Consider the following 26,112-nt stretch of genomic DNA (forward strand, 5'->3'; position numbering starts at 1 on the left):
ACTTTATTAAATAACTCTACTAACAGTCAGTTAAATAAGCATTATAAAAACAGACATATAGCCAAACTGTACCAGGGGAACAAATGTAAACAATATAAAGTAGTATTATCATTACCAATATAGGCAGGACATGTCATTTATTACACAAAATAGTTCAATATAAGATATTTAGATATTAGCCTACAAATTGATTGGATGAAGTTAATCAATAACATTAGGTTGAAAAATATAATAATTCAACAAAATGTCAATTACAGTTTTGTTACACCTATGAGTTGTATTCAATACCAATCAATTGGGGCAGACGTTCTTGGAAGGGGGGTTTATGGACAATAATAATAATGAATAAATAAAAAAAAATGTAAAATTTAATTGTGAGATTCCTAAAGATTCCCAACCCTAATATATTAACACAGGAATGGTTATTCATTGTAACTGCTAAACACATCTAAAACAAATGTGTCATCCCACCTCTTAGACAAACAAGTCTGTAGCACATGGGGTAACTACCACTTCAAGAAATTTGATGGAGACATGTTCCACCTACCATCCACTTGTAATTATATCATGTGTGCAATGTGTGGGAGCACCAATGAGGATTTCAACATTCAGATGAGACGGAAAGTGATAAATGACAAACCAACTATCACTAACATCACAATGAAGTTGAAAAGTACTGTGGTGGAGCTCACCAAAAACTCTGTCAGGATAGATGGATCACTGTAAGTAAAATATATTTACAAGGGTGAAAGTTACAGCAACTTTTTGAAAGGCTGTGATGTCAATGTATGTTTTGTGTTAGGGTGACTCTACCCTTTCGCCACTCTGGTGTTCTTATTGATAAGAGTACCTCTTACATCAAAGTCACTGCTAAGCTCGGACTAGTGGCCAAATGGAATGAGGATGACTCTTTCACAGTGAGTAGAATATCAATATGCAAAATTCCAAAATGTTTAGCAAGAAAGAAGCTGTAATTGCTTATTTTCAGGTTGAACTGGACATGATGTACCAAAATAAGACCTGCGGTTTGTGTGGAGACTTCAATGGCATCCATATACACAATGGGTTCATAAAACATGGTAATAAATACATACTTATTTACTTATATATATAAACATATACTGTGCAGTACTCAAAACTTTCAGCTGTTTGCAAAGAACAAATCAAACAAAAGTAATTGAAAATGCTCATCAAGAACTGTTTTAAGTTTCCTCAAATTCAACTCAAAATGCAACTTTAAGGACTTCTGCAGTCTCAAAATTATTCAACCCCTTCATGGAAAGCATCTTTAGTACTTAGAAGAACACTCTTTTGCTGTTATGACCATCCTCATGAGCAATGGCCTCAAGTTCAGTAATATTGGGTTTGCATACAGTGCAACCCCCTTCTTCAAATCCCACCAGAGATTTTCTAAGGGGTTTAAGTCAGATGACGGTGATGGCCACTGTAGAATCTTCCAGGACTTTTTCTGTAACCAAGCCTTGGTGGAATTTTAGGTATGCTTGGGATCATTGTCCCGTTGGAAGGTTCAATTATTCCCATGGTTCATCCTCCACACTGATGGCATGATATTTTCTAGTATTAGTCACCACCATGCTTAACTACAGAGTGTTCTTTTCAGCATTATGCTTCATTCTTCTTCCTCCAGACATACAACTTATCCATAGGGCTGAAAATCTGCAGTTTTGTTTCATCGATCCACAGAACAGAATACCAAAACTTTGGTGGCATAGTTACACTGAACAAAATTATAAATGCTATACTTTTGTTTTTCCCCCCATTTTTCATGAGCATGTTTCATGAACTTTTTCTCAAATATTGTTTACAAATATGTCTAAATTTGTGTTAGTGAGCACCTCTCCTTTGCCAAAAACAATCCATCCAACTCACAGCTGTGGCATATCAAGATGCTGATTAGACAGTATGATTATTGCACAAGTGTGCCTTAGGCTGACCACAATAAAAGGACACTGCGTAACACACTTTCATAAACTACTGTTCCTTTAACTTTGAACTTCCAAACTATGTTTCCAACATTTAGTGCCTTCGCTATCATTTTGTATCCTGTTCCTTTTTGTGAAGGGGTGATAATATCTTCTCTTAGCTTTTGGGCCATTCTTTTGACTTATTTCTAACATGCCCTGCGTCCCAATTCGCTTACTTACTACGCCCTAAAAATATGTACTCTTTTTGTGAAAAAAAGAGTAGGCAAGCTTTGGGACGTACTATCACGTCATCTTTAACGGACAGCTCTGTCGTGTGCTGCGTGCATCCTGTCACCATAAACTGCCCTGTCAATCATCTTGTCACAGTTAAAATCCTCCATTCAATCTAATTTGATTTTCTACCGTTTCGGGAGCACGTACATCTGCCAATCGTGGGTCTTTACTGCGGATACTTTCCTTGTGTTTTGCTGTTTGAATATAATGATGCATTTAAAAAGTAATGGCTATACCCAGACAGCAAACTGACATTGAATCAACGTGGAAACGACGTCTCTCATGACATTGAAACAACGTTGATTTGCTCATCGAATTAACGTTGAACCAACGTCAGACGCGGCATTCTTCAAAGCTAAATGAAATCGAAAATTGGTTTGCTTTCATAACGTTGAAACAACGCGTTGATTTCAAGTTGATTTTCCGTTAGTTTTGAAAGAATGACGCATCTGACGTTGGTTCAACGCTAATTCGATGAGCAAAACAATGTCAGATCAACGTTGTTTCGATGTCATATTTCCACGTTGATTCAATGTCAGTTTGCTATCTGGGTACGCATCCTTACAAAAGTTCACAATGCTGCTGCAGATGCAATATAATGTGTGGAGAACATTGAATAAATTATTTTCGTTAGATTAGATAGTGATAATTAATCACTCAAACCTCTTTATCTAAACCTCTCAACATAACCACGGGACTCGCGCAACCTCCGTGTCTGTAGTTTTTTTTAACACTTTTTACTTGTGTTTGTAGTTCTCTAACCGAATCCTCGTCCAATGCGCAATAGGTTGTGGGCAATATCAGCCGTAAGCGTGTGCATCGATCTACACTTCGGATTCTGGAAAAAGTAGACCATCCGGGTATCTTTGAAACACTCATTTCAACATACTACGGTTTGGGACGCACTAATTCTATTTTCGAATACTATTTAGGACGGATAGTATGCGAATTGGGATGCAGCAATGCAGTCAAACGTGACACTCAACAATCCTAGCCAGTTCAGATATTTCATGTGTTCTAGCTCAAGGACATCTGGTGCAACTAATGAAGCCCTTGATTAGTTGCATCATGTGTGCTTGAGACAACACCTGTTTTGCAGATTTTTATTTGTGCTTTTTTCGAGTGATTCCTTTTTGGGAGTTTAATCATTTTGAAACTGCAGAAGTCATTAAAAATGTAATTTTAAGTTGTAATTTGTGTCAATAACCCTGATTTGCAATGGGGGTTGAATACAACTGTGTGTGTGTGTGTGTGTGTGTGTGTGTGTGTGTATATATATATATATATATTCATTACATAGTTGCATAACCTGATACTTAACAATGAGTTTTATACAAAACAACAAGTCTAAAATATGTTTTACATGCATAATTATGTGAAACTCAGACAGATCTGTAAATGGCTATGGACACTTTGTAAAGATGGATAGTTCAACAGAGGGTTGCATGGAACAGATCAGTTCAACAAAGGCATGCAAAAAAATGGTAAGTTCTTTGTGTGCGTGTCTTCACTATTAGAAAACGTAATTTTTTTTTTGTTACATTACTTTTGTTTTGTTATTGTCTTTGTTCTTGCTATTTTTCTTCCCCTGTGGCAGCTTTATTAGCCTTATAGGTAATGAAACATGGCACAATGAAGCGTGACCCTATAGCACCAGTTAAGAAAAAAAAATATTCTGGTTAATTGTTAACCATTTTTAAGCAAATCTAGATTTATTTTATTATATTTAAAATGTACCCGTTACACTGTCCACAGCATTTTGAATGTGACATTAATGTTTTTTCTTTAAGTTTTTCCTACAAATCTGGTCAGTGGCTGGTTAGTCAGATAATTTCCAGACCAAACCACACAGAACAGAATTTACATTTATGCTGTTGTTAAGAACTTTGCTATGGCATATGGATGCTTGTTTCCGCCACTGAATAAAAAAATCAAAAAGGTAATTGAGACTGTTAATTTTTTTATCTGACTTTTTTTCTCACAATTGCTAGTTTACATCTCACAATTCTTACTTCTTTCTCAGAATTGCGTGACATAAACTAACAATTATCTAGTCAAGTCACCTTTATTTATATAGCGCTTTTTACAATTCAGATTGTGTCAATGCAGCTTTACAGTGATAACAAGAAAATAAATGCAACATAGATTGTTTCAGCAGATCTGAAAGAAAATAGCATCACAGTCCAGTTTAAGTAGGTTCAGTGATGATTAATTTTTGTTGTAAAAAAGTTATTAATTTAGTCCATTTATAGCCTCTCGGGAGAAAACAGTGATGTCATCGTCTAGTTTACTTTATTTCGCATATAATGGTGTCAATGCAAGCAGATCAATAATATTTGAGGGCCACTTCTCCTCTGGCGAATGATAGGACAGTGTATAATGCAACCACTTCCTTCACTGGCCTACGTCTGTTCCACTCACCCCCCAATCCTCACTCCCATCTGGGTCAGGGCACTAAATGTAAACGGTCCTCCTTGACCCATTCTGAGGCCAGGCGATTGGTTTATACACACAGCTGGCTTACATCTGTTACATTTATACCTCAATTCTGACTTTAAAACTCAAAATTGCGAGTTTATATCTCACAATTATGACTTTAAAACTCACAATTGTAAGTTTATATCACGCAATTCTAAGAAAAAAGTCAGAATTTTGAGATGTAAACTTGTAATTTCAAAAAAAAAGTCGGAATTATGAGATAAGTCGTGATAACCATTTTTATTTATTATTCTGTGGCAGGCACAAGCTTACATACATTGCAAACGGAATGATAGTGACCCAAAACGAGTGCTGTATATCTCACAAACTTGAAATTCAGTTATCTACCATTGCTAATGTGAAGCGCGTTATAAACAATTAGAGATATTTAAGAGTTTTGTTTGAGAAACATATTAAAACATAAAGAGATGGTTTTGCATGTTTACCAATGAGAAATGTTAAAAGCCTAAATTTCCATGTTTGGCCGACCCTTTGACAACATATGAAAGGATTAAAAGTGTGTAAGATGAGAGCCTCCCATTCTCTTATTTATTCTGTAATTTTCTTGGTTATGCGAACGTTAGAGACAATAACTAAGAGAATGTTTTATTTGTTCTCTAAATGTTCTTAAATGTTCTCTAAACGGTCTGAAAGAAGAAGTATGTAATACCATCTAAAAAATGTTCACTGGAAGCATGAAATTGCATTGTAGATAAGCACAATTAATCTCTATGAAGTTGAGCACCACTATTTATGATACCTTGTCTTTACCAAATGCTTAGCCCAGATGTTTATGTTGCTCATTGTGTATTTCAACATATCGTCACGCTTTTTCTAGACATCAGTATGTGAGCAGCTGCTCTCAGGCCCACCTTTTGATAGCTGTAAGGACCTCGTACCCCTCGACTTCTTCATCAAAGCCTGTGAATTGGACATGTGCTACTGCACCAACAGGACCAGATCCTTTTGTCTTTGCAGAACCATCTCAGAATACTCTCGCCAATGTAAACAGGCAGGTGGAACACCTGACTCGTGGGGGACTCAGCAGTTCTGTGGTAAGTTAAAACTGTTCAGCAGTCTGTTCCAACTCTGTTTTAAGTTGAAGTGTGAATGGTATTAACATTGTATATCTCTTCAGGTAAATCATGTCCTTACCACAATATGGTGCACCAAGAATGTGGAAACCCTTGTAGTAACACTTGTTCAAACCCTGACAGAGGTCATATTTGTAAGGACCACTGTATAGATGGGTGTTTCTGTCCTGCAGGTATAATCTGATTTTAAATGTACAGTTGTCAGATTGTACCTTTTTTTCATTCAAATGCAAAATTACTTCCACATAAAGCAAATGGCAGCATTATATGTTTTTTTATAGGATACCTGTTTGATGACCTCACCGGTAGAGGCTGTATTGCCAAGAATCAGTGTCCCTGCATCCAAAATGGAATAATATACAAACCTGGACAAACTTACAGAAGTAACTGTAAAGAATGGTGAATATATATTTTATGTAAACCTTCAGTTCACTACAGGGCCTGAAATTAACTTTTTCGGCCACCGGCCACTGTGGCAGGTGAATTTAAAAATTCACCTGCCACAGAGACTTTTTACCAGCCACTTTTTTTTTTTTGCCTCATATTTTGCCTCAGCCAAAAAATGGCTGGTAAAAAGAACAATATTGTGAAATTCCTGTTTTATTTTTTTTTCACCTTTATATAAAGGTGAAAAAAATGGGAATTTCACAATATTGTTCTTTCACTTGTAAGAATACACATTTAAGTGCTGTCAAGTAATAATAATAACTCTAAGAACATACATTTTAAAAAAAATCTTTTAATTCATTGATTTTGATACTCACACAACATATAGGCCTATAGGCTATATAGTATATACTCAACAGATAGACCTACCGCAGCAGCTCGTATGTAAACATATCACACGCGGCTGTGTTGATGGCTGATTAGTCACGTAGACAGATCCTGACAGCTTTTAGTTACAGCGTTCAGGAACCGTTAACTATGAACTAAATTAATATTGTTATTACTGGTAAAGTTACCGGGTAACGTTACCGGATATTTTCTCACTGGTTCCCAACTCCCAACATGCACAGTTGCACACGCACACACATCTGTGCAACTGTCATTGTACTGTAGGCTACGTCAGCGTTACATTATCTCATCCCATCTCACCAACAGTTTAATACTCGCACATCCAAATGTAGTCAGAAAAGGGCCTCGTCTTCTTCTGATCGCATGAACGTTCCGAAACAACAGTCGCTGTCATAAATCAGCCGCTCACGAACCTTGCCATTGCCGCCAATTGTCCACTTTGTATTAAAATGTCTTCTTTTACTTTTATTTTTTTCATCCTCATCTTTTTGTTGGTTGTTTGTTTCAGCTGGCCTCTTTACCCCAGTAATGTGCCGCCACATTTTAGCTAAAGTCAAACGCAATGGCGAACTTGTTGAAATGTAAAAATCCTAATGAATCACTCAATTCTCATTGGCTACCCGCCAATGTGGCAGGTAGATTGACAATGTTACCCGCCAATGGAAAAATTCACCCGCATTTGGCAGGTGGTCGGGTGTTAATTTCAGGCCCTGGTTCACTACCTTCATTTTTTTTGTCTCCTACTTTTGAATCCGTTCCGGATCAGAATGTTTCCTTTTGTTTTGGTCTGTGTGATACCGTCCACTGCCAATTTACCCAATAGTATTCCGACAAACCGGGTTGCCGGTTGGTGGAAAAGACGTTGTATTACAACGATGGATGGCAGGAAAGAAACTGGTTCAGAGATCGTAGATTCTATCCGACCTTATAAAACCTCAGCATCCAACATAAAAGCTCACTGGGAATGGGAGAAACTAAGCTTTTTGAAACTTTGAATAAATTAAACAAATTGACCTATCGGTAAGCCCCTCCACTCGAACGCAGATGAGCCAATGGCAGTTGAGTATCAGTTGCACGGGGACCGGAACTTGGAAGCCTTTAGGTTTCAGCGCCATAGAGAATCATTGGAAGATCCGAAGCTCTTATCGGTTTGATGTCAAAAATAGTAAAATGATGTGCCTGGGGTACTTGTGTAACCCCTCACCCAGGTCCTACTCGCCCCGCTCTGCACGGGCCTTGAACCCGGGTCTCCAGCGCTCTAACGTGGAGGATAAAGACTATACCCTCCATTACACCCACACCCCTAAAGCTCACTCCCACCTGGGTCACGGCACCAATATAATCAATGTAGGAGGCTAAAGAAGTGAGGTTTACTTGCACAGCAACAACTAGCTGGCCTCTGTTACACTTGTAACACTGATTCCATGTATCCCGGGATGATTGGCAATGGAATTTATTTTATTCCATTTCCTAAACCCATTCAAGACAGAACAAAATGTCTCCTTTCGATGTGGGTGCAGTAACCTGGTTCCCTAAGGATTCAACCCCAATCCCAAATGAAGACGAATACGTTTATTTTCTGGTTGTCATAATCTCATTAATTTAATAAAGTTAGTGAGTCCATGCTAAGGTACAAACCTAAATATCTAACTGTTCTCACGTCATATACAGACTGGGCTACAATTCAGTGCTTCTTCATATTAAACTGATTAAATGTAAATTAATTTAATCTTACCCATATGAACAGTGTTGATCTTGGATGTTGTCATCTGTGACGACCATAACATGAGGCTTCTCCTGCTTGCATTGTGATCTGTAAACCCTCGCTTCCATGCTATCCACCATATTTATTTTAGAATCTTTTATATATCCCTCTATGGCATATTTAAGTCCCACATGATTGCTCCTCGACGAGAGGTGGTCCTTCTGTGTCCAAAATGTACCAAAAACATCTTTTCACAGTTTTCACACTGACAGCTGTCATTGAATGACAGTTAACAACTCCATTTGTTTGTAAGATACTCTTTAAAATGTGTAAATTTGTTTTGTTTGTTCTACGGAAAGCTTGGTTTCTTTTATATTATGCAAATGCATCTTTAAAGGGTTAGTTCACCCAAATATGATAACTATGTCATTAATTACTCACCCTCATGTCGTTCCAAGCCCGTAAAACCTCTGTTTTTTGTAATGACAAAAGTAACAAAAGTAAAGGAAGGAGAGTGGGATCCAGATGCTAGTTATGTTACATATGACACTGAAGCTTCGATATGCATATCGCAAATGCAACGCAATTTCTATTGAAGCCCCGTTTCGGGGTGTGTATTGGTTTCCCAGAGTCACGTGATCGATGACAAATGAAGCCTCACTTTCTGTCCAATCACGTGCGCGTTTCTCTTTGGGTGTCAGAAGGCTCGAACCCCAGATCTTACTTAACGAGTACTTGTTGGCTCAGTCTGGTTGATGGGTTTGTGAGAAGTGTGCTGTACTTTGAAAGTTAATCAATACATTGAACTTGCATAATACTTACGGAATACTTACATCAAGAATTATCTGTATGTGCAGTACCTGTAAAGGTAGGAAATGGCAATGTACCAAAAACCTGTGCCATGGAACCTGCACAGTTTATGGAGATGGCCATTACATTACATTTGATGGGAAAAGATACACTTTTGATGGAGACTGCGGATACACATTAATCAGAGTAAGTACACAATAAATCTATACAAAACACAATACACTTTGGTTTCATTTGTTTACAATAAAATTCATAAAATACTAATAATAACCATCATACTAAATATATTTGCAATTGAACTGTTGGTGCAACTATTGAAACTAACTGACAGACCCCAAGCTTAGTCCAGGGATTTGCCTAATGTTATTAATAAAAATAACTGTAAGAAAAAAGATAATCAGTATTAATATAAACACAGAGACAAATTTGTGTGATTTATACAGGATTATTGTGGTCGTACCAATGCAAGTGCTACTTTCAGTGTTTTCACTGAAAACATACCATGTGGAACTACTGGCACCACTTGCTCTAAGGCTGTCAGAGTCTTCATTGGGGTGAGAGTCCTTGGATTTATGCAGTTATATTTCTTAATACATATATTTATGAACAGATCACATGTGGTTGATAAATAAACATATTTTACTCTTTTAGAACAAGGAGATTAAATTGACAGAGACGGGCTATCAGATTATTCATAGAGATGAGGGGGTGGACATTCCTTATCAAATTTTGATAAGAGGAATTTACATGGTCATTGAGGCAAATAATGGTCTAATTGTCATGTGGGATCAAAGGACAAATATCTTCATCAAACTCAGTCCGAACTTTAAGGTGAGAATAATAAATAACAATTTTAAATACATTTAGAGTCAATGACTGAATAACTGAATGACTCCCTCAGAGACTACTGTACAAAAATATATATTCCTCAGAGATTACAGTTTACAGTTTATTGTTAGAATTAGCTGTCTTGAAAAGTTATTGGATGTTTTTGATATATGTGTTAGTTAATATGTAGTTTGTTCCATCACAGGGTACTGTTTGTGGTCTTTGTGGGAACTATGATGGGAATGCAAACAACGAATTCATGTTGAGAAGTCAGGAGGTGGTAATTGAACCCTTGGACTTTGGAAATGATTGGAAAGAGTCCTCTAGCTGTCCTGTTGCTATGAAAATTAGAAATCCTTGCTCAAATAACCCTTACAGGGAATCATGGGCTCAGAAACAATGTAGTATCATTACAAGTCAAGTTTTTACAACATGTCATTCTCAAGTAAGTTAACAGCATAGTGAGCTTGTACAAAACCCATTTGTTTTTGTATAGATAATCTAATTATATTTGTCTCATTAAGGTGGATCCCAGTCATTTTTATAATGCTTGTGTGAGAGACTCATGTGCTTGTGATAGCGGTGGGGATCGTGACTGTTTGTGTGCTGCTATTACAGCCTATGCACAAGCCTGTAATGAGGCTGGAACCTGTATTGCCTGGAGAACCCCTAAAATATGCCGTGAGTCACTGATCATTTTCTCAGTTTAATTTGATTAACTGAAAACAAATTATATAAAAGAGACCAGCACAAAATATTTTTATTTTTCTTTCTTTTTTTTTTTCTTACAGCGTTGTTCTGTGATTATTACAACCCTTTGGATGAATGTGAGTGGCATTACAAACCTTGCGGAGCTCCCTGTATGCAAACCTGCAGAAATCCAACTGGGCAGTGCTCAAGTCAGATACTAGCACTTGAAGGTAAACAAAATGATAACTTGACTGAAAAACAACAACAAAAACACTTTTTTTAATCCAAAAAGGTGTGTTGGGGTTCAGGCAGATAATGTGAGGGATATTGTTGTGTAGGACTAGGATTGTCATGAACAACAGATGTTCTCTACATAATTATATAGGACAAAAGAAATCACAATAAAGATATTGATCTAGCTATAAATGTTTTAAAGAAAAACAGAAAGAACACTATTAGTAAAATTAATTTTTGTTCATAACGTTTGTATCTATCAAATCCAATAAAGAGAGATACCCAGCAAACACAGAATGTTGGCACAATGTAACCAACCTTCTAACAACTTTTAAACAATAAAGCCAAAAGGTTGCTGTAACTATGTTGTGTGGTGAAGGTTGTTATTGACACTATGTTGACATTAAACCACTGTTCAGGGCCATTGCTTAAGTTTGTGCGTAGGGTGTCTGGATGACCACTGGACGACATGTAACATACTCGTCACTGCCCTGAAGCGCGAAAATTAGCCTTTTTATATTTAAATTGAACTAGGATACGTGAATATTGCGTTTTATTTACCTCAGCTAAATAAGATACGTAATTATTCAAACACAACCTACAACTTCATTTTCTAATTTGACTAATATAGCCTCGCTCACATTGTTTAGGTTTTCATTTGATTTGTCTGCATTTAGTCTCATTCATTTCTTTGCTCCTCTGGTTCACTTACAAGAGGTTCTCTCGTATTGCGTAAGTTTAGCTTACGCTACAGGGTAAAGTCATCTTTTCTCAAGATATTGACGCCAAAAATTATCCTTAATTTTGTATTCTTTGTCAATGAATTGCAGCAGCTATCAGACCTAGATCAGGCTGTCTAGCATGCTCATTGGCTGCTCTGCGGCAACTGCAGCAGCGAACCACTGAGCCTGGCATGACGTCATGCCCAATGGAGGCGCTTCGCACCCACTGCTTATCACAGCCCACTCAAGTGGGTGTGGATTAGCTTATAAAAGCACGGTTTGTCGGCTGCTTCCCCAATTTTCATCTCTTCAGCAAAGCTCTTCGTACCGATGGATCTAGAGAGAAGCCGCCACAGTTGAAACAGCAACTGCAAGCAGAGGAAAGCGCCTGAGGAAGCCGGTCGGTTTCTCGCCCCCTTCAAGCCTTCCATGCAAGCAACGATGTCCAGCGACATATCCTTTTTCTGCTATTGGATTTTACTGTGTGTGTGCTCGCCGTTGTGACACACACTTCTCTCTAAAAGAACGCGTGTGTTCAACTCCCTCAAGACGCGCAGATGTCAACTTCCAGCTTCAGAGGACGAGGCGAATGGGGGCTCCGCTGGCAACAGCTGCACTATACTGGCCTCGGACTGTGAAGAATGGCCTGGTTCTCTACAGTCCTACTCCTCTAAGATCCAGGAGTCCGGACGTACGCGTTCTGGTGTGGACGTTGAACTGATGCACCTCCTTGTTAAAGGGTTAGTTCACCCAAAAATGAAAATTCTGTCAGTATTTACTCACCCTCATGTTGTTTCAAACCTCTATGTGTTTATTTGTTCTGCTGAACACAAAGGAAGATATTTGGAAGAATGTTTTAATCAAACATTCCCCATTGACTATCATAGTAGGAAAAAATACATACTATGGTAGTCAATGGGGAATGAGATCTGTTTGATTAAAACATTCTTCCAAATATCTTCCTTTTTGTTCAGCAGAACAAATAAACACATAGAGGTTTGAAACAACATGAGGGTGAGTAAATACTAACAGAATTTTCATTTTTGGGTGAACTAACCCTTTAAAGGGTCACTTCACCCATTTGCATTAAGCTTTGTATCTTTAGAAACCCAGTCATATTTTTGAATGGTCATGGTTTATTCCCTTATTTTCCCCTGAGATGGGAGAAATAAGGATTTAAGTGTTTTACTTCCTGCTTATCGTGACGTAAAAATCGTCATTTTGCGTCACAATAAGCAGGAAGTCATATTACATTAAAATCTTTAGAACTACATACATTAGCTCATTATTATTCCAGGGTGTTGGACCCACTCACCCTACAAGCCTATTACAGATCAGTGGGTGGGACTTCACTTCACAACAGTAACTGAAATCAATATCCGCCATCTTGTTTGGAAGCTAAGCTAACTAGCACTGTGGAGATAGTAAGTTATGACAATGATGGAAGAAACTAAACATGATATGGAAGAAGAGGATTTTGAAATTCTGCAGCTCGAATCCGATGTTCGTGGTTATCTTTACGAGTCGCAGTATAGTTTAGAGTAGCTGAGGCTGATGGAGGAGCAGGAGACGCCGAGGCGGCGGCCTGTCGCGGTCGAGGACCCCGCACTGACTCTGGCGCTGGGCGGATTGCTGTTGCCTGTACTCTCGCTGAGTGCTACGGCCTACGGACACAGCCCGTCTGCTGCAGAGAATTTCAACGATGGCAATTTCTCCTGGAGGAAATCTCTGAATCAGACGAGCACACGGACGTTTGTGTTGTGATAGTTTCGCCTGACCAAACATCCAGGTATCATTCATAAATTCACCAAACAGAAATAAATACAAATGAGGAGTAATTCACTAATGAGTTTGCCAATGTAACGTTAGGGTTTGTTGTTGTGGGAAGAAGGAGACAGGAACCGGCGAACATTTAAGCATTTTAATAGTAAAATGAACAAATACAAAACGAAATTATAAGCCAGCAGCCCCTCATTGGCGACTGCTGTAACGTTACACACAACAGAAACAAAACACAAAATAAAATCAGGCCTGTTTCTCTCTCGATCTGCTGTCTTCGCACCCCGTTTTATGCTTTTGTTTCTCCATGAGAGACGCAAGACCGGCGCGCCTCACAGGTGTCTTTCATTATCAGTCTCTGTTATAACTCACACCACCGGCCTCGCGCGGAGCGCCGTCCTCTTAAGTTACATCCCTCGCCCTCGATCGTCCTGCTCGCCACAGCCAAGTAGACATTTTCTGTGAAATGAATTTCAAACTCCGGTGACAGCTAATGTTAGCCTTGTAGACGGAAGAGTGAATTCTCTGTTTGCGCTGTTCCCATAGACAGGCTGTTCCGGATTAGTGGGTGTGGCTTGCGGAGCTGTGCATTGTGGGACATGTAGTTTTTTCATATATAGGCGCCCCTTGGTTATTTTCTGTCTTTTCTCGGTCAAGAGGGCACCAAATTTAAAAATTCTTTTACATTTAGACTACATATATGATCCACTTTCAATAAAGATTAATGTTGCAATGGGTGAAATGCTCCTTTGAGGCCGTCGACAGCGTCAGTCACCGCCCAAGGAGCCCGCGCCTAATCGTCTTGGTGGATGTTTTCTCCAACGCCGTCATCAGCCAGCTGCATCAAGGCCTTCACCCTTCTTGCCGGAGCTCCACATAGAGCTTTCAAAATAATGGAATGCACCGTTCTCTGCGAGACTCCACACCAGTATCTCCGTGACGTTCTCCCACATGGATGGCGCTGCTGAGAAGGGGTACACTTCCCCAAGTAGAAGAGGCAGTCGCAGCGCACCTTTGCCCACCCTCCAGTGCATGGCCCTCAAAGTCTGCCTTCCCGTCAAAAGCCTGCAGGACCACGTCAGCAGTAGTCAGCCGCACCTTCTCTCCCACCATACAAGCTGCTTCTGACCTGCGCTCAATGGCCATTCTCCAAATCCTCCAAGCCGACGTCCTCCACGAATGGAACGAGAAGGTCTCAGATCCAGCTGCTGTCGTCAATCTGAGGAGCGTGACAGATCTCTCCCTTCGCACCAGTAAGACTGCAGCACAGGCCATCGGCAGATGCATGGCTGTGCTCACTGTCACAGAGAAGGCACCTCTGGCTGACGCCACTTTCCTCAACACGCTCGCAGGCCATGAATCTGTTTCTGCCATGACACTCGAGTTCAGCCACTGGCTGCTTATGTGACAAGCCACCTGCTTGGAGTTCTACTCAGCGTCCAGCCAAGTCTGCCTCTTCGCAGTGACGACAGGGCAGCCATCCTAGGTTGCGCTCAGACAGCCGTCACAAGCTGAGGATTGCACTGAAGTCTGAGCAAGCGATGCCCTCCTAATATTAGGGGAAAAAAGACGGTTGAGTCCTGCTGCGCCCGGACTGCCGTCAAAACGTCACACTTTGTCAGTCCCCTCACAGTAGGCTACTGCAAGAGAGTATTTAGCAGCCAACAAGCTGGTAACATTACCCTCTCACCTGCACACAACCGCCGAACCCACAGAAATCTCATAAAGACTGTAATTTCTGGTTCCCAATTCAAGGTAACCGGGCCATCATGTATGAAACAGTGTGCCATTACTGTCAGCGAGCCACCGTATTTGTATTACACTCATACCTAGGGATGGGTATCGTTAAGGTTTTATCGGTATTACTACTCTTACCGATACCGCTTATTGATCCGGTACTTTAACGGTATTCTTATCGGTTCTTTTTGGTGTTTTTTTTTTTTTTTTTTTTTAAGAATTAAGAACATAATTAAACTCTATATTTTGAAATGTAAAATAGAAAAAGCAAAACGAAGAAAAATATATTTTTGTTATGCAGCAATGTGCAGGCTTTTTTGTTTTATATACAAAAAGGACACATAAGAAAAAAAACAAGTAAAAACACAAGAATAAAATCAATCAAAGATACAAATTATTTACAAAAGTGCATTAATTTCAGGAAGGTGTACTAACATATCTTTTCAGGTAATTGTTTCTGTCCGAAAAGAAACCTAATTTAGTAATCAAATATAAAATAGCACTGTATAGTTTATCATAGATAGATTAATGCTTATTAAATCTAAAGTTACTTATTCAAAAGCTGTGAGTGATTTTTTCTGCCTTTTGTTGTTTGATTTGCATTAATGGCTGAATCGTCAGCAGGTTTAGGCTATTAGACTGCTGCCCCTTTAAGACCGAGAGCAAATCTAATCGGTAACCGGTAACTGAAGCACCATCAATTTCTCCCTATTATTTACGTCCATTTAAGACATAATTGTGTTTAAGTGAATAAACTGTGTTTAAGCGAATCTCAGAGCTGGTCATTTTGACATTTGTATGTATATTTGATAGTTAAAGGGTAACTAAACACCAAAACAACTTTTTTTAGTTAATGATCTGTAAGAATGGAGCTTCATAAATGCTGTTCATTGATTCGAGTACATTTTTTGACAATTGAGTATAAAGTGTTTTGATTTTCAAATATATGGTGTAAAAACGTCTGAGTGCTGCCCTCTTCAGGTTAAACGGAAAGCTCCTGCAGTAGGGGTACTTGCTGACATAGCGAACTCTCAGACGCACTCTGTCACACCCTTGGTGCGAGCTCACCACGCCCTTGGCAGCCCCTGGTATAAAAGCATCTGGTTCCGTCAAAACTACTGTAGCGAGTCAGGAGTTGGATTTATGAATATTGAAAACGATCAGGATACTATAGCATATAATAGCATCTAGTTAGCATAGCATTTATATAGTTATTTAGATTATTTTTGAAAACGACCAGGATAGAGTATTGTTGCATCTATTTAGCATAGCATTATATAGATAATTTAGATTATTTTGTGTAGCTAGTAGCATAGTACAGTTAGGATAGCTTCAAGTTAGCATAGATTTATCAGTGTTTAGTACAGTGATCAGGATAGTAACGGAATAGAGGTGGACATGGGCTTCTCCACACGCAGTGCCAAACACTGCTCGTCCTGCATGGACTCCTCCACCGCAGCGGCGTCTTGATGTGAGTGATCATGGATATTTTAATCACAATTTATGGTTAGGATAAAGTTAATCCTCTAGGGTCGACAAACGAGCCGGTGCATTTTGCTGGATTTTTTCATATAGCGGCATAATATCAATAGCGTGCGCTATTGAGATCAACTCAACGACATAACTCATCAGATGCCGGTCGCGATGCGGGAGTTAAGACCGCAGTTTGAGCCAGCAGCTCGAATGGATTTGGCCCTGTGTCTACATACAATTCACCCTCATCCACTTCAGGTGAAGGTGAAGGTGAGGGAGAAAAGTCCTCGACTTCAAATGGCCGCTCTGTTGCAAAGGCAGCTATTGAGTCACTCCAGACTAGTCTCGCTCTATTTTAGAGTCTGACAGCAGCTGTCACTCACGGCGGGTCTCAGGTGCACGCCCCCTAGCCCCGCTGGGGTCTGCCCATTTTTTCAGCATTTTTCAAATATTGCTAGTGGGTGGAGTCAGGCTCTGACCAGGGGTTTAGTTACCCTTTAAGGAGGACACACGAAGCCCAAAGTATAGGCTACTTTTCTTGTCTTGTTACAGTCCGTTTCGGAGCGCGCACCACCTTGTGAACAGGCTCTTGCGCAGGCTTTTGTGTTTTTAATAGCCATTTTTTTATCTTGCAACAGTAGAAGACAGCATTTTGCAACAATCGCCGATCGTGCTGATTCTGACGGTACGTTTGGGTTTTAGGAAGAACTGACAGCGCTCAGCAGTGCTGTGAAGTAAAGGAAGTTAAGCTGGACAGATCATGCGTCTTGTTTTTTAACGGTTTTATCTCAAATATCTTCTTTTTATAATCTTTGGAAGCCGAAATACAAAATATATTAGAATAATATCCCACATCTAAAGTGTAACCACGTTGAATGTTTAGTTCTGTCCTCATTGTCACTCATTAAGCAGGGCTGTCGTGTTGCGCGTGCTGTCTTTGCGTGAGAGATCGCTCTCTCTCTTCTCTCTCTCTCTCTGCTGAACTGCGAATTTCAAATTTGCATCACAGACAAATGGTTTAATTAAAATATAGTTTATATATAGAAAAGGCTGGCTGTCACGAAGTGATTTTGTGTGTTTTCGTTATTAGTTATTGCCCGTCTATTATTTATCCCAGGTGTTTCTCATTTCTCACGCCCCCTTGTTATCTTGTCTAGCTCGTTTGTCCTTGATTATTTAAGCCCTGTGTTTCTGCCCTGTCTTTGTTGGTTGTTGAATTTATGTGTGTTACGTTGGTGCTCTCAAGTTTCTCGAGTCCTGCTTCTAGTTTTGTGTCTTGTTTCAAGTTTGTTTAATAAAGCTACACTGCGTTTGGACCCAGCCTCAGCTCTGTTTCTCCGCACAGCGTCACAGAACAACCAACCTCAATATGGGTCCAGCAGTCGTCAGCAACCGGGCTATGACAGAATACCTGTCGCCAGTCTTGCAAGAGGGCCGGTCTGTCCAAAGGTACGCGAAGGAGTTCCTGTCCATTTGCAGTGTGGGAGCGCTAGATGATATCCAGCTCATAGGCCTGTTTCTGAATGGGCTGGATTATGAGATCGCTCGATGGATGCCGCGGGACCTTGCCAACTGGACTCTTGACGGGTATGTCGCTCGGGCTTGTTCCTTGCAGGACCTCTTCACTACTGCGCGCTTATTCTACTCGACACCTGCCGAGTGTACTTTACCCGCGAAGCCCTCGTCGTCTTCACCGCTGGTTCACGTCAGTCACGACGAGCCCGCGCTTCACGTGCATTGACGAGCCCGCGACTCACGTCAGCCCAGCCGAGCCCGCGCTTCACGTCAGCCCAGCCAAACTCTCGATTCACGTGAGCCCCGCGAGGGAATCTCCTGTTCAAGTGGATGAATCTCCAGTTCAAGTGGATGAATCTCCAGTTCAAGTGGATGAGTCTCCGGTTCAAGTGAGTGAATCTTCAGTTCAAGTGAGTGATCCTGTTCAAGTGGATGAATCTCCTGTTCAAGTGGATGAATCTCCAGTTCAAGTGAGGGCTGAGTCTTCAGTTCAAGTGAGTGCCGAATCTTCAGTTCAAGTGAGCGAGTCTCCTGTTCAAGTGAGTGAATCTCCTCTTCAAGTGAGCGCTGAATCTCCTCTTCAAGTGAGCGCTGAATCTCCTCTTCAAGTGAGCGCTGAATCTCCTCTTCAAGTGAGCGCTGCATCTCCTCTTCAAGTGAGCGCTGAATCTCCTCTTCAAGTGAGCGCTGCATCTCCTCTTCAAGTGAGCGCTGAATCTCCTCTTCAAGTGAGCGCTGAATCTCCTCTTCAAGTGAGCGCTGCATCTCCTCTTCAAGTGAGCGCTGCATCTCCTCTTCAAGTGAGCGCTGCACCTCCAGTTCAAGTGAGTGAGTTGTCCAGCCCAGCGAGTGTGTCTAGCCCTGTGACGCGCCGCCGCAGGAGGAGGAGAAGGAGGACTCGTTTGGTTCGCCAGGCCCCGGTGAGCGTGCCCAGGCTTCTCGCCCCGCTGGCCCCGCCTCTGCGCCTCGCCCCGCCGGCCCCGCCTCTGCGCCTCGCTCTGCCGGCCCCGCCTCTGCGCCTCGCTCTGCCGGCCCCGCCTCTGCGCCTCGCTCTGCCGGCCCCGCCTCTGCGCCTCGCTCTGCCGGTCCCGCCTCTGCGCCTCGCTCTGCCTGCACCCTTCAAGCTCCGGGAGGCCTTTCCTGTACCCGTTCACCACCCAGAGGTTCCTCCCGTGAATTTCCCCAAGTATTTTTTTTGGGGGGGGCAGTAGGTACTCTGTGGAGGCCATGGAGGCGGCACTGACATGGACCGCACCTGAGTCTGCTCCGCCCTCGTCTCTGCCTGAGTCTGCTCCGCCCTCGTCTCTGCCTGAGCCTGCTCCGCCCTGGGCGCCATCACGTCCTGCTCCGCCCTGGCCGCCATCAAGTCCTGCTCCGCCCTGGCCGCCTTCACGTCCTGCTCCGCCCTGGCCGCCTTCACGTCCTGCTCCGCCCTGGCCGCCTTCTCGTCCTGCTCCGCCCTGGCCTCTGCCTCGTCCTGCTCCGCCCTGGCCTCCGCCTCGTCCTGCTCCGCCTTGGTCTCCGGCCCAGTCTGGTAGGCCCATGCTCTGCGGCCCAGGCCCGCCTTGGCTACCTCCTGGTCCTGTTCCCCTGCACGGGCCTGGCCCTCCGTCCCTCCCCCAAGACTGTCTCCGCTTCACCGCCCTCCTGAACTTTTTGATGTTTGTGTGAGCGTCGGGAGCCGCCCATAGGGGGGAGGCTATGTCACAAAGTGATTTTGTGTGTTTTCGTTATTAGTTATTGCCCGTCTATTATTCATCCCAGGTGTTTCTCATTTCTCACGCCCCCTTGTTATCTTGTCTAGCTCGTTTGTCCTTGATTATTTAAGCCCTGTGTTTCTGCCCTGTCTTTGTTGGTTGTTGAATTTATGTGTGTTACGTTGGTGCTCTCAAGTTTCTCGAGTCCTGCTTCTAGTTTTGTGTCTTGTTTCAAGTTTGTTTAATAAAGCTACACTGCGTTTGGACCCAGCCTCAGCTCTGTTTCTCCGCACAGCGTCACACTGGCGATATAAACATGTTCAAGATAACGTCTTTAAATAAATGATAAATAATTTCTACAGTACCGACAGCAGAACCGATAACGTCCGAGCTTATCGATACAGCGGTCTTTCAAAATTCAGCACCGGGGCCCGTTTAATACCGGGTTTCGGTACCCATCCCTACTCATACCTCATGAGTGCTTGCGCTTACTGCCAATCGCTCCGCCTCAAATGCAGCTTGCACTTCAAATGCTCCCCATTCGGTGTAATCAGATCATTACAGATGAATCAGCCGAAAGCGGCTGTCAGAAAGTTGCTTTGTTCAAGCACAGAGGGCGCGCACGCTGCACCCACATCTCCGGTTCAGTTCCCCAAGCCTACAGTGTGTGGCGATCAGGACCTGGAGACCATTCTCCCCTTGGCTACACATGCAAAAGCATGGGAAGCAATTTCGGGGGTTTCAGAGTGAGTGCTAAGCACAATAAGGCAATGCACATCAGATCACTCACCGTCCCCCGCATTTCGTTGCACGGACCGAGTCAACAATGAATGGAGAAGTAGCACATCTACTCCACGCAGAAATAGCCAAACTGCTGTGCAAAGGGGCCATAGAACCGGTACCGCCTTCTCTGAGCAAGTCAGGCTTTTACAGTCATTATTTTCTCGTACCCAAGAAGGACTGAGAACCTGGTCTGAGACCTATCTTAGATCTGAGATTTTTGAACAAAGTTCTCATGAGAAGACCGTTCAAAATGATCACAACCAGACAGATTCTGACAGAGACTGGTTTATATCTCTCGATCTGAAAGACGCTTATTTTCAGATTCAGATTATACGCCGTCACAGGCCATTCTTGAGATTCGCCTTTGACGGCCAGCTATATCAGTATACCGTCCTCCTGTTCGGCCTGTCCCTGGCACCCCGTACATTCACAAAGTGCATGGACATGGCACTTGCCCCCTTGAAAAATCAGGGTGTGCGAATTCTGAACTATTTGGACGATTCGCTGATTTAAGCACAGTCGGAGCACAGTTTAGCACAGTATGTCACAGAACTATGCTCCTCAGTCATTTAGAAAGCTTGGGTCTCACGGCCATCCTGAAAACATTTCAGAGGATGCTGGGCTGTATGGCCTCAGCTGCAGCAGTGCTTCAGCTGAGCTTACTGCACATGCGCCCCTTACAACACTGGTTGAACACCCACATACCTCACCAAGGATGGACGCGTGGCTACAAGTGGATCAGAGTGTCTCAGTGCTGCATTTCAGCTCTGCAGCCCTGGTTAGCAGCTAATTGGTACCATCAGGGGGTGACTATGGGAGTGATTTCTCACCGAAAAGTCATCTCCACAGACGCCTCTAACTCAGGTTGGGGCGGCTTTTTCGAGGGCAGACCGGTCTTTGGCCTGTGGTCAGACCGAGAGAAACGCCTTCACATAAACTGTCTGGAAATGGAACGTTCATTGCCCAGTGTTCTTCTCGAAGAACAAGGACATGCTGGCCCAATTCTGGCCGAGCCGCCCTCTGTACGCTTTCCCTACAATCTCAGTGTTACCACAGGTAATGAAGAGAATCATGGAATCGCACCAACCGGTGCTCCTCATAGCCCCGCGAGCCTTGCAGCTCAATCTGGCATCCCGATCAGAGCGCTGATCTCTGAACGTATGGTTAATCAACGGATACCTGTTGTCCTGCCAGAAGGTGTTGATCAGATGAACACCATCACGATGTCCAGAGCTCCCTCTATGAGACAGCTCTATGCATCTAAATGGTCTGTGTTCTCCAAATGGTGCACCGACAGAAATTTGGACTGTACGGGTGAGGTCTCGCAGGTGCTCGGTTTACTTCAAGAGCTGTTGGATAAAGGCAGGTCCCATTCCACGCTTAAAGTTTACGTGGCGGCCGTTGCAGCGTTCACTGAGTCGAAACAAGGCCGGTCGCTAGGACGGAACGAGCTGGTCATCCGCTTCCTGAGAGGAGCCAGAAGGATGAATCCACCATGCCCACCTTCGGTTCCTATTTGGGATCTCTCCATGGTCCTCAGGGGGATGTTTACATTCCCTGTGTGTCACAGCCTGAAAGAAAGTCTGTCCCACATTGAATTTCCCAGGGGTGTAAATCAGCCTGAGGGACAGGAACTTGTCCTGAGTCCAAAGCAGAACCTGCTGTGCTATCCTGTTCAGATTTATGTAGGCAACTACCATAGTGTTGCTCACCTGCACTAGGATATAGTAGCCCCTTAACTTTTGGAGGAAGTTAAAGGGTTAGTTCACCCAAAAATGAAAATTCTGTCTGTATTTACTCACCCTCATGTTGTTCCAACCCCGTAAGACCTTCGTTCATCTTCGGAACACAAATTAAGATATTTAACATAATAAGATCGCTCCTGCATACAGTCCAAAGGCTTCTTAAGGGACTGGCTCTTGCTGTCCCGAAAAGTCATTAAAGACATCGTTAAAATAGTCCAAGTGACTACAGGGGCTCAATCTTAAGTTTATCAAACGACGAGAACACTTTTGTGCGCAAAAAAACAACAAAAATAACGACTTTATTTCAACTATTCACTTCCTTCTCCATGAGCCTGTAAGTCAGTTAACGTAGTGTGATTGCGTAGAGCTACGTCACACGTAGGCTCACTATTGGCCGACGCTGGTCATGTGTGTGTGATGCGTGTGATGCGTGTGACGTACAATAACAGAAGCTTACGCTATTAAACTAGTAACCTGACTCGCGCAGAGGGAGAAATAAACGAATAGTTGAAATAAAGTCGTTATGTTTGTTGTTTTTTTGCGCACAAAAGTGTTCTCGTCGTTTGATAAACTTAAGATTGAGCCCCTGTAGTCACTTGGACTATTTTAACGATGTCTTTAATGACTTTTCGAGGACAGCAAGAGCCAGTCCCTCAAGAAGCCTATGGACTGTATGCAGGAGCGATCTTAATATCTTAAATATCTTAATTTGTGTTCCGAAGATGAACGAAGGTCTTACGGGGTTGGAACAACATGAGGGTGAGTAAATACTGACAGAATTTTCATTTTTGGGTGAACTAACCCTTTAAGGGTCAGACAAACAGCCATCAATTTGTGGCAATTGATGTGCCAATCGAGATGACCTCTCCTGATCCCTTGGGCTGGATGGCCATCTACGACCGCACCTCAGCCCATCAGGGTCTGAGCCACAAAGAAAGGGTACGAAGCCCACAGCATGTGTGCTTACCATAAACATGGATTTCAGAAAGGGCACATAAAAATGTAAATGTCCTCTTAATTATTTTGTTCAACCAAACAGTCTATGTGTACACTGTGTGCATTCTGCAAGAAATGTCACCCCCTTGCCCTTAAATATTTTTTGGCCAAAGATGCTTGAGAAATTTTCATTGTCAGTATTTTCCTGTTGAGATATTTTCATTTTCAGTATTGTCCTGTGCTAGCAAGAAATACTCTTTCTTTTTTCACATACAGAATGTGGTAAAAAAATAAATAAAGCATATTAGCCTAGATTGTCTTATTTGAGAAAATTGCTCCTTTGGGCGACTTTAATACAATAAATTTAAATTTAAACAAACAGCAAATTTAAATTTAAAGCATACATTTTATAATATATATAAAATAATTTGGGGCCCGATCAGCCTTACAGTGCCCCTGCCTAGCAATCTATGTCACATAGAGGTAACATAATTAATTCTCTGTTTTGTATTTTTTTTGCACATTTTTCCTTATTTTATAAGGTTGTTACCCCAAATGTCCCTCTGGAAATCCTTACTTTGATGAAGATACAATGAAATGTGTTAAAAGTGAGCAATGTGGGTGCTATGATAACAAGGGGGAACATTACAGGAATCATGAGAGAGTTCCTTCAACAGAAAACTGTCAAGAATGGTATGCTTTCATTTTATGTCATGAATTTCATTGCATGAATTTCAGCCCACTGTCATAAAATATAGTTTTAATTTTAAAATGGTTTATTCTATAGCTATTGCGATTCCATGGATATCAACTGCAAATACAATGCAACAGGTAAGAAAAAAAAATATTTACACTTCTGTTTTCTTCTATCTTTAATTAGGCACTTTACTGGTTGAGTAAATGTCTTTATTCCTAAATTTGCAGCATGCACCTGCATATTCAAAGGGAAAAAATATCCATATGGTGTTACAATATACAATACTACAGATGGACTTGGCAGCTGCATGACAGCTGTCTGTGAAGAACAAGGAATAATTAAAAAAGATTCATACACTTGTCAAACATCTCATCCATCAACAACCTATAGTTCAATTCCTACATTTGACTTCTCCAGTAAAACAACAGGTAACTATTATACTACTGTCTTCTCAAGTACCAAAAGTTTTTAGTCTTTATATAGTTATATGTCTCCGTGAGTTAAAAGGTTGGCAACTTTTCAGAACTATTCATATTAATATTCATATTCATAACTATTCATTTTCTTCTGTGTGTGCCTCTGAGTGATTGGTGGAGGAACGTAGTGTAACAGCACAGCGCTTCTGGGTTGTACGTTAGAACGTAGGCTCACTATTGGCCGACGCTGGTCATGCGTGTGATGCGTGTAATGCTGGCCAAAAGTGAGCCTACATTTTGACAGTAAAATGGACAAATGGTTCCTTAAAATGTACCGTACAGTGTTTGTGAGTCATTCACCAATCCTGAGGATTGAGAAAGCAGATGCTGCATCACTGTTTGCAATTCATTGCAGCAAACAGCTAAATGATTTTTAAAGTGTCATAAAGTGTAATTGTAATTATCTTTGTATAATCAAGTGTTCTGATTACATTAAATATTTTAATTTTGAATACATTATTCCAGAGACAACTGTTGCAGCCAAATACACTGTGGAAACTGTTCCAACAAAGACCGCATTTTCATTCAGTACATTCACCACTACTACAAGCATATCTACAACTCCAAAAACAACAACTTCTACTTCTACACCTTCACCAAGTTTGTCAATTAGCACGCCTATACCACAAACAGTTCAAAAATCCTACACTGTTACTAGCAAATCAACACCTCTGTCAACAAAAGCATTTACTACAAGTGCTTCAACAGCTTCTCCAACATCCACAACATTGAAAACAACCACTCTTACTCCTAACCCTGGATGTATTTGCCATTGGTCAGATTGGAAGGACTTTGGTACCCCAACAAAAGGTCCTGGAGGTGGTGAAGTCGTACCTATTGAAAAAATAACTGAAACGTATCCTAGGATATGTTCAGCAATAAAGGAAGTAGAATGCCGTGCAAAACGTTATCCTGAAGTTCCTCTTTCACAGCTTGGCCAGGTTGTGAAATGCAATATGAAAGATGGACTAGTTTGCTTGAACAAACACCAAGGCCTTGCACAGCAATGCTATGATTATGAGATTAGAGCATTCTGTTGTGATGAAAACTGTGGAAACAGCACAACACAGTCCTTAAGTACAGCTGCTACAACAATGTCAACAACAAGCATACATCTACCACCAAATATGACACCAGCAGGTTTGACTTCTGTTACAAGTATCACAAAAGATTATTCAACACATTCTGCTGGTACACCTTCACCAACATTTTCAAACAGCATGCCTACACCACCAACTATAACATCAACAAGCAATATTTCATTCACAAGAATAAGCATATCAACAACCACAGCAGCAACTTCCACAATAATTTCTGCCATGCCTTCGGTTTCTTCAACAAGCATATTTACACCAAAGGTTACAACACAAACAGTCCAGAGTTCCCCTACGAGTAAAAGCATGACCACTAATTCAAACATATCTACACATTCACCATTTATGTCAAATGGCTTGACTACTTCACTGAATGAAAAATCTTCAGTCCAGAATTCCTCAAGCATTACAAGCATGTCCACAAAACCAGCAAAACAACCATTTACAACTGCATCAACAACTTCTCCAATATTCACAACATTAAAAACAAGCATCCTTCCTCCTAGCCCTGGATGTAACTGTCATTGGTCAGATTGGATTGACTTTGGTGGCCCGACACTAGGTCTTGATGGTGGTGAAATTGTACCTATTGAAAGGATAACTGA

The 26,112-nt window shown here is 41.6% G+C and overlaps 1 protein-coding gene across 1 annotated transcript; it reads left to right on the forward strand.

Annotated features, from left to right (window-relative positions):
* Positions 1–576: 576 nt before the first annotated feature.
* On the forward strand, positions 577–25,809 carry LOC120477599 (mucin-2). Its single transcript, XM_089131863.1, has 14 exons — positions 577–722; positions 803–917; positions 5,536–5,752; positions 5,836–5,964; positions 6,073–6,190; positions 9,149–9,287; positions 9,545–9,655; positions 9,753–9,932; positions 10,135–10,374; positions 10,454–10,610; positions 10,721–10,849; positions 23,783–23,933; positions 24,028–24,071; positions 25,484–25,809. Exons 1-14 carry the CDS (start codon positions 577–579, stop codon positions 25,807–25,809), a joined length of 2,202 nt encoding a protein of 733 aa, XP_088987989.1.
* The last annotated feature ends 303 nt before the right edge of the window (positions 25,810–26,112 follow it).

This window comes from Pimephales promelas, chromosome 1, assembly GCF_988280905.1.
Source record: "Pimephales promelas chromosome 1, fPimPro1.hap1.1, whole genome shotgun sequence".
NCBI classification, from domain to species: Eukaryota; Metazoa; Chordata; class Actinopteri; order Cypriniformes; family Leuciscidae; genus Pimephales; species Pimephales promelas.